This window comes from Oryzias melastigma, linkage group LG1, assembly GCF_002922805.2.
Source record: "Oryzias melastigma strain HK-1 linkage group LG1, ASM292280v2, whole genome shotgun sequence".
NCBI lineage: Eukaryota > Metazoa > Chordata > Actinopteri > Beloniformes > Adrianichthyidae > Oryzias > Oryzias melastigma.
Genome location: NC_050512.1, coordinates 23,486,643 through 23,495,123, shown reverse-complemented (window position 1 = coordinate 23,495,123; position 8,481 = coordinate 23,486,643). Strand labels below are relative to the sequence as shown.

The 8,481-nt window shown below is 38.1% G+C and overlaps 1 protein-coding gene across 2 annotated transcripts; it reads right to left on the bottom strand.

Annotated features, from left to right (window-relative positions):
• Positions 1-752: 752 nt before the first annotated feature.
• On the bottom strand, positions 753-7,727 carry znf207b (zinc finger protein 207, b). 2 transcript variants are annotated; one of them, XM_024289738.2, is made up of 11 exons: positions 7,523-7,727; positions 7,011-7,137; positions 6,782-6,920; positions 6,407-6,589; positions 5,958-6,033; positions 5,765-5,826; positions 5,462-5,601; positions 5,144-5,242; positions 2,695-2,940; positions 2,167-2,326; positions 753-1,522 (listed from the first exon to the last, which is right to left on the bottom strand). In XM_024289738.2, the coding sequence occupies exons 1-11, from the start codon at positions 7,561-7,563 to the stop codon at positions 1,371-1,373; spliced, it is 1,425 nt and encodes a 474-aa protein (XP_024145506.1). In that variant the 5' UTR covers positions 7,564-7,727; the 3' UTR covers positions 753-1,370. The 2 variants fall into 2 exon arrangements, with proteins under 2 accessions (XP_024145506.1, XP_024145507.1); XM_024289739.1 differs by lacking the exon at positions 5,144-5,242 and having other exon boundaries at positions 7,523-7,666.
• Between the last annotated feature and the right edge of the window lie 754 nt (positions 7,728-8,481).

The following is an 8,481-nucleotide window of genomic DNA, read 5'->3' as shown; positions in this document are numbered from 1 at the left end:
AACTTTTGATGACATCGAGTGGGAGTGACGTCTGAATTCAAATACACTATTTTGTCACATCTCTTCGTTTGGAGAGCTAAATAGGAAGACGCCATAGGGGTAGGGGACGAATTTGTATTCAGCCATAGTTGACCAGCGACTATTGATATCAAGCTGCAGTATCGTCCAAATTTGAAAACAATTTATCCCACATCTCTCCGCTTGGTGGGATAAATGTAGGGATAGGGAAGCGATTAGGATTTAGCCTAGGTCTTGCATGTATCAGAATAAACCCAGCCAGCAAAGCCCATATGGTTTAAGTGGGTAGAAAACATGGGCTCCAATTGACCAAATTTTCCATGGTGGCCCCACTTGAATTTCCCACATCGTTTTATGTGAACACTCAGCGAGCTAAATGGGCATTCAAGAAATGCATTTAGGGTGTTCTTGATAGCGCGTCACATGCCCGCTGTGTCCGTAGCTTAAGAGTTATGCAAAGTAATCCAAATGTGAAAGATAGCAAATTTTAATGTTTTGGAAACCAAGAACCCAAACTGGCCCTAAAAAAAAAAAATCCACTTTATTGTTCTGGACAGATTTCAAGGGTCTGGTTAAGAGACAAATGGCAGGGGAGTGAATTCAAAAAATGAACACAAGGTGATGACAAACTGCATGATGAAATCCTGTCATAAATAAAAACAGACTTAACCAGTGAAGCATCATCGGTACAAACCTTTAGGACTCACCTCCACGTATGTCAGGACAAACCAGCATTGGGTTTCAAAGATGGATTTTATTACAACAAATCAATAAAACATTACAAAGGATGCATACAAGTTGAATTGAGCCAGGGAACAACAAAAAAGAAAACAAACCTGAAAGAAGAATAAAGCTAGAGACTGATGAGTCACAAACTCGTAGCACTACTTTGATGGAATCATCTTAAACCACTGAGACCCTCACCAACCATGGTTGGGGACAAAATGTCCAACAGCATCTATGCATGCTGTGAAGGCCTCAATTACTCCACTAAATTAAACAAAGGTTTTACAAGAGAAACTTGCCTTTATAAGAAGTTGGTATGTTCATGTAACTCCAGCAGCTTCAAAAGAAAATACGAATCATTTTTACAAACTTCACCACAATGAACCTGAGTGAAACCTATGGGAAAGAATATATCCTCACGTCATCAATTAGAACCCAAACAACCGTTAGGTTTGTTGTTTGGTTGCATTTCACTAAACATTTTACAATAAATGTCCATGTGTTTAAAGAAAATATGTCTTCACCACCACTGATCTTAACTCCTCTTTGCTTGTAGCTAGGTTTGAAAAAGGTGAGAGAAAGGTGTTAACCTCAAACCTAATGTGGTGGAAGAATTCTTTGCTTCTTCAGTAGCGTCCGGCTGGAGACATGACGGGCGGCCTCATACCCATGGGAGGGCCTCCCTGGTAAGGGGGAACCAAGGGAGGACCCTGCCCATATGGAGGAATCCCTCCAGGTATGTAACCTGGCATGCCCTGTGGAGGGGCACCGTACTGACCTGGACAGAGGACAGATATGATGAGGGGGTTGAGCGTTTCTTCACTTACAGAGATTTATTTAAATACAGACACAAGTGTTCACAGAATTGTGAAAGAAAAAGTCTGGAGCAAGATTTACAGGATTTGCACCATTCTGACTTTTTGCACTAAGCTTTTTTCAATTGTAAGTAGCAGACCGGCGCTACAAACCTTAAAAAAATAAAAACAAAAGAAACGCCCTTCCCTACCACACAAAATGTAGTTTAAAAAGTGAAACAAGTGCCTTAAGGTAGTGTTCACTAAGCAAACACTGAAACTTGTCTTTCTTTGCATCTTACAATAAAAATAATCTTATCCAGAAAGTTTTTCATTGACAAAATAATCTTAGTTTGAGGAAAAATCTAAATTTTTTCTTAAAATCTGAATTTGTTGGTAATTTTTTTGACCCCACTGGTAGATTCTTTGTTTAATTCAAGAAAATCTGGCAATGGGGTCAGAATTTTTGCAGTGCAGAGAGACTCATGTTTGTATAACGAACGGTTCAGTTTCATCTGTGTAACTGGAATTAACAATTAGTTACTAACCTCAGGCTCCAATGAAAAAGTGTCAAAACGCCTGGCCTCTTTTTTTATTATTATTTTAGTTCTGCAGTTCAGCTTCTTACCATGCAAGGGATGCCTCATGCCAGGCTGCTGCGGCGGCAAGCCTTGCTGTGGGGGCATTATGCCGCCCACGGCTGGCACAGAGGGAGCAGCAGCAGCGAGGGCCTGACCAGGCCTGGGTATGAGGCGCTGGTATCTGGGTAATTGAGCCTTCATTTCCTCCTAGTTGAACAACACAGAAAGCAAACAATCAGACGGCAGAACGGTTTCCAGGACCCTCTCAGTACATCGAAACACTCACAAAAAAGTTGAGGAATTGGGTACCAAAGTTGGCGTGCCCTGATTTCAGACTGAGGATATTCAAGTTCAGAATCATCCTTCAACATAACCACAGAGACAAACTACTCAGATGTATTTACAGAGTACAGACTAAATGCGGAACTTCCCATTTACAGGGACATCGAACCGTCTTCATTCTGATCGGGTCGGTTTTCCGCCTGGAGGTAAATATCGCTCCATTTCCACATAAACTATTAATCTGATCATTACTTACTGTGAAAAGGTCAAAGTAGAAAGCTCAAGTGACTTACCAGTGAGATATCCTCATCAGGATGGATCAACTTACTGGTTGCACTCGTAGTGGTGAGGGTAGCGGGCTTACTGGTCACTGTGGCCGGGGGTTTGACCACAGTGCTGCTAGAGGGATTAGAAGAAGAGGCAGAGGAAGAAGAGACAGAGGGTTGGGTGTAGGCAGGGAATGTTGCTTTGGGGGGGTCAGCAGTAACAGCAGCGGTGAGCGGGTTTGATGCTGCGGCTCCAGGAGCGTTCTGCTGGGCCTGTGCAAACAACAAAAACCAGCCCTCAGGTTAAAACGAGTCAAGATTCACAAAGATTTCAAACATGCAAAACACAATAAAAAAAAAGAAAAAACATTGAATGAGTTCAGACCAGACGTGAAGCAAAACTTCACCTCGAATCATTTCAGAGTTTACTCTTCTACTACAACAACTTCCTGTAACTATTGAAAAGTCAAAGCATTTTATAACAAAAGGAACAAACCATGTAGTTTGCCTTTAAAACATCGACTTTCAAAGCACCACAAGAGGAATTCGCTTTAGGTGTGAAAACAAGACTTAACGAACAAACCACAAATATAAAAAGATAAGAGATAACAGATGAGCTAATAGTTGGACAAATGGAAACCTCAAGCATTCAGCATTTACTTCCTTCCTTAAAAAGCAAAAAATGCCTAACTGCGTTGCCATCACACACAAATTTTTTTATCGAAAATCTAAAATCCCAATAAACATCACAATTACACTGTTTCTGTTAAATCGTAATTATGCAAAAAACACAAACCAACTCACGCAATAAGTCATTCTAAACAATGGTGGTGGATGTGGCTTTAATTTACAGAAGGTATGTGGTGTTGTGGTATAGTTTTGAGGTGATTTTGTAAAGAATTACAAGGACACATTTGGATGACGCTACAGTAGTACTGGCCATGTGCAGCATAGCTAGAGCTAGCATCAAAGACACCTGTGAGAAGCCTGAATTAAATATTAAATAAATATATTAAATAAGTATTGAATAATTATCTTAATTTCTTTACATGTAGGAACAGCTAGAGATAAAGCAATTTTGAGAAATCGTTGATTTTACAGAAGAGCTGTGGATCCAAAAATTCCACATGACATGCTCAACTTTTGATGAGCATTATATGGTGCTGTGGGACCTCTTGTGGCATCCACTGTGCAGTGCCAAAAAGTTATTTAATTAGAAAAAATGTGTTTCTATTGCACTTGTGGAAAAAAAATTCATTTCAATACGCCTCAAAAATTATCCAACATTTTTTTTTTCTTCAATAAATGCGAGGGGTTTTTTGTGTCGTGTTTCTTTTAGGCAAATTTCCAATTTGCACAGTTTCATAGTTAATGGAAACACAGCTACTGTCAAACAGGTTTGTATTAATTAACAGCAGGAACTGGTTTTGGATGTTAGCAGATCCTGCAACTGAAAACAAAAGCTTTACTTGTCCTTTTTAAAAAAAAACAAAACAATTTTCCTAACTTAACATTTCAACTGATTTGTGAAAAAAAAAACATTCTTTTGCAGTGACAAAAAACACCTGTACTGGCTGGTTTACGGTGGGCCCTCACTAAGTTGCAGTTCACTTTTCTCAGTACAATTCTGCGTGCTTTTATTTTTATAAAAACAGAACCCCTGCTTGGCTGTGACCTTGTCGATCATTCTCCTCCATGCCGTGTCTCCTGTACAGAATGCATTCAGTTTGTCACATTAACACAAGTCTATGATCTTTGTTTCCATTCTACAATACTAGAGTCATTTTTCGATGAAGGTTTAAACTGTGAAAATGTTCGTTTGTATAGTGAGGGATTTTACAACCTCAAAATATCTATAATCCTACTTTGCAGATTTCACCTTTCACAGGTTATATTTAGACTAAAACCCTCGCACTGCAACAACCTTTCATAACAATTGCTAACATAATTACATCAGACTTGTCTGCGGTTTGAGTCATCGGCAAAACTTTAATAATATAAAGTTTGCTCCATGTTTGGCCTGAAAAAAAAACGTCATGTCTCATATAAAATTAGACTTTAGTTTTTAAAAACCAACGCTACATTTTGGTGGCTAAATTAAGCCTTACTTTAACAGAAACTGAACTACTTTGACTTTAAAAGAATTCAGTTTTAAACTATTTCCCCTTTAGATTTTCAGAAATGAAGTTTGTGAGAGGAAGACGTTGATCACTACTGCAGCATTCAAGCTCATTCAAAGCACAAAACCGTACCACACTATTCATGCTTACATTTGTTGTGCTAGAACACCTGTACTAAAGCTTATTAAACCCCCACTTTACAGTAAAGCACATGCAGAAATAAAGCTCATAAGTTTTTGTTCAAAGTTGCCAGGCCAATGACCACAACGTCAACAATCTAGTTTAGCTTTAGAGCTTCCAGGCAGTTATAATGCAACATGCAGCTGCCACAGCGATAGTCCTGTCTGTGAGCGTACTTGTGGCATGTTAGGATAGGGATGCTGGGAGGAGGCAGACTGAGGGTCTGCAGGTGGAGAGGACACAGCTGCTGTGCTGCTGTGAACACCAGAGCCCATCTGCAGCATGGTGGAAAGGAGATTATAGGAAGTAAAAATGTGAGCAAAGTATTGAATAAATCCATCTAAGTTGTGGCTCTGATTGACTATAAACAGAGGAGCATATAGTTCAGAAAAACAAGGTGGAAAGTCAGTGGGAAGTTGATTTCCTAAAAGATTAAGACGAAATTTTCTTTTTTTTTTATAATTTGTGAGTAAACATGGCTATATGACACCAACCTGTGCTGCACTGGGGAAAAGTGGCTTGGCGACAGCCGGCTGAGTTACTGGTACTGCTGGTCGGCTGGGTATTGGTCCTGCTGCGGGGGCTGGAGCCACATGTGGCATCCCTGGTCTTGGAGCCATGTGAGGTGGCATTGCTGAGTGATCAAGCAAACACCATTAACACTTTTTCCTCTGAGTGTGCACAGCTAATAACAAAATTAAAGAGTTTTCTTGATCTTTTTCCAATTTAAGAGCAAAATTGTAAGTTTCAGCTATGTACACTTAGATATTCCACTCAATGAAGTAAGTACATCTTACCTGGAGGAATGCCAGGCATTCCTGGAATCATAGGAGGCATCATCCCTCCCATAGGCATCATCCTATCGATGACAACAACAAAATTTTCTTTAAAATTAAGTATTCATATCAGTCCCATAGCCCAATTCCATTATTGAATTATTAGAAAAATTACGCAAAACTTTGAATAGTTGTTAAATTATGTCAGTCTTACGCTGGAGGCATTCCTGGCATAGCAGGAGGCATGCCGTGCATCATGGGAGGAACCCCTGGCATCATGGGAGGCATACCTGTAGAGTTAACATGAGATAAGGCAAATTTAATTTCAGTCCACAAAAAAATACACAAGGATAGTTGCCAACTTTTAATGAGAAAATTAATTTATGTAGTTAATTATACACATATCAAACTATAAAGTTAGTCAAATATATTGAACAAAGATATTAAATGAAGAAGCTTTTAGAAAAAACTTCTTTCGTTTCTTTTAACCACTCAACCAATCAAAGAATAAAAAACATTGGAAAATCTTAAATAAATATGACTTATTATGATTTTTTTTGTTATACTTGAGCATATTTTCAGCTCCAGCTTCTAAAATATATGTAAGCTACACACTTCTTCATTCTAAACCCCAACAAAAACATATTTTCATCGAATCTTTACCTTGATATCCTGGATGATGAAGTCCAGGCGCACCGGCTACAGGCGGCATCCCCGGCTGTGTCATTGGGACAGCATAGGATGCCTGTGGCGCGACAGCAGGAACCTGTGAAACCGACGGTCCTGCTTCATCATCGTCGTCATCCTCATCCGAATCGTCTTGATTGTTCTTTTTCTTTTGACTCTCTGTAAAGGTAAAAGAAAACATTTAAGTGCCACCATAAAAATAAAAAATAAAAGTAAAATCTGCACAAAGTTTTCCACATTTGTATTGGAAAAAAATATGTTTGTGTTAACTCTGAAGAATATAAGTAATAGAACACTGATTAACTCTTTAGCAAATCGATCATCTATAATCGTAGAAATAATCGAACAAACCTTGAGATTTCTGTTCTAAAGTTCGCCGTCTTTCCTGCATGTCTTTCTCTGGAATTCCTTCCATACCGTAGATCTCCAGTTCAATATCTGTTCTTCCGGGGATTGCATTTGGTACACTGTCAATGGTCTCTTTGTGTACCTGAAACACAAAAACAAGGCCAATGTGATCATGACAGCAATAACTCATTGAATGGAAAAGAAAATAAGTCATCAGTGTTGAGTCCCATACCTGCATGCAGTGAATGGCCAAACCGGGGCCAGTGTACAACTTTTTGTGGCAAATATGGCATTTAAAATGCTTTGCCTTTTGATGTTGAATGAGAATCTTTTCATCGTCAAAATCTCGATTACAATACCTTAAATATTACAGTTAAGGATGTTTTTAGTTAATAATTAAACAAAAGAATTAGCAGTAAGAACAACAAATATATTAAACACGAACTCTCCATAAACCAGAAGTTTGAATTTAGCATGCTACTAGCTAGAGGCTAAAGGTTAGCTACATTCCGATTTCTTCAGGAACAGCAACTGATTAAAATAGTGAAAACACACGAGCTAAAACCCTCAAGTTTATAGAATTTAACTCAAACATTTGCTTGGGACATAAAAGTTAAGGAAATAATCGATATATCATTCACGTTAGCTAAAAAGGCCGAAACTGAAAAGCTAGCTGAGGCCTGTATTTGTCGAGCTAACACGGAACCACTTCCAGGCCGTAATCCGATCCAGCCAAAAGGATACCAGCACCATGGTTTCATCTGCTTCTTCTTTTTTCTTCCCATTTTATAAAAGTATTGAAGGAATAGGTCAACCAACAATCGATGTTAATCCTATTATCTGCTTGATAGAAGCATGCTGTGGTCTCGTGACAAGGACGAAAATGGCGCTATGCTAAAGGAAGTCCGTCGGTCAGCTCCCCAAAAACGGCAGACGTCAGAGACACGCCCTCGTTTGACAACCAGGAAGCAGGGTGTCCTTTTATGGATTTTCGTTTTGGTGCAAAAAAAGAAGGAAAGCTTTATTAAATTTACAAATAATATCGTCAAGTAAACATAAAGAAAAATCTACAAGTATGAACAAAATAAAATATAAATTAAATAAATGACAAATGCACACGGAAATCCATGTATTATTATTATTATTATTATTATTATTATTAAAAATAATAATAATTTTAGAACTTAAAAACACTTAATGGAATATTTTTGGGCAAATAACATATAAAGAATTGTTTCAAAAAGGTGAAATTTAGTTTAGGAACCTTGGATTTGTAAAATGTCACAGGGATTTAAAAAAATAAATTAAGGATTTCTTTGTTTTAAAAACCTAATAGTAATAATAATGACATAAAACTTGTTATTTTGGGAAATTCCTCATTGTGAGTAATTGACTACCCCCCCCCCCATTTTCTTATATTTTCACACAAGTGTGGAGATTTCATTAAAGGGGCCATAACATGAAAAACAAACTTTTTCAGCTTTTAAGTGTATTATTCTGCTTATTCATCACTAGAAAGAACCCCAAAGTGGGATTTTGATCCGTTGAAAAGAAATGAAATTATCACTTTGTGACTTTGGTAAAATCTATCAGTAGGGGGCGCCATTTCATGCAAGATTAAACTTTTCAACACAAGCTTTATCTGTGCTCAAATTGAAGAGTTTTAGTTGCCAGTACACTAAGAAAAGGAATGAGGTGACGTG

What these genes read in the sequence shown, in the direction of transcription:
- znf207b (XM_024289738.2), bottom strand. Translation starts at nt 7,563, where the DNA reads ATGGGAAGAAAAAAGAAGAAGCAGATGAAACCATGGTGCTG. An exon ending in TGGCCATTCACTGCATGCAG is followed by an intron (nt 6,921 to 7,010) that starts GTATGGGACTCA and finishes TTTGTGTTTCAG; the next exon opens with GTACACAAAGAGACCATTGA. An exon ending in CATGAGGCATCCCTTGCATG is followed by an intron (nt 1,523 to 2,166) that starts GTAAGAAGCTGA and finishes TCCTCTGTCCAG; the next exon opens with GTCAGTACGGTGCCCCTCCA.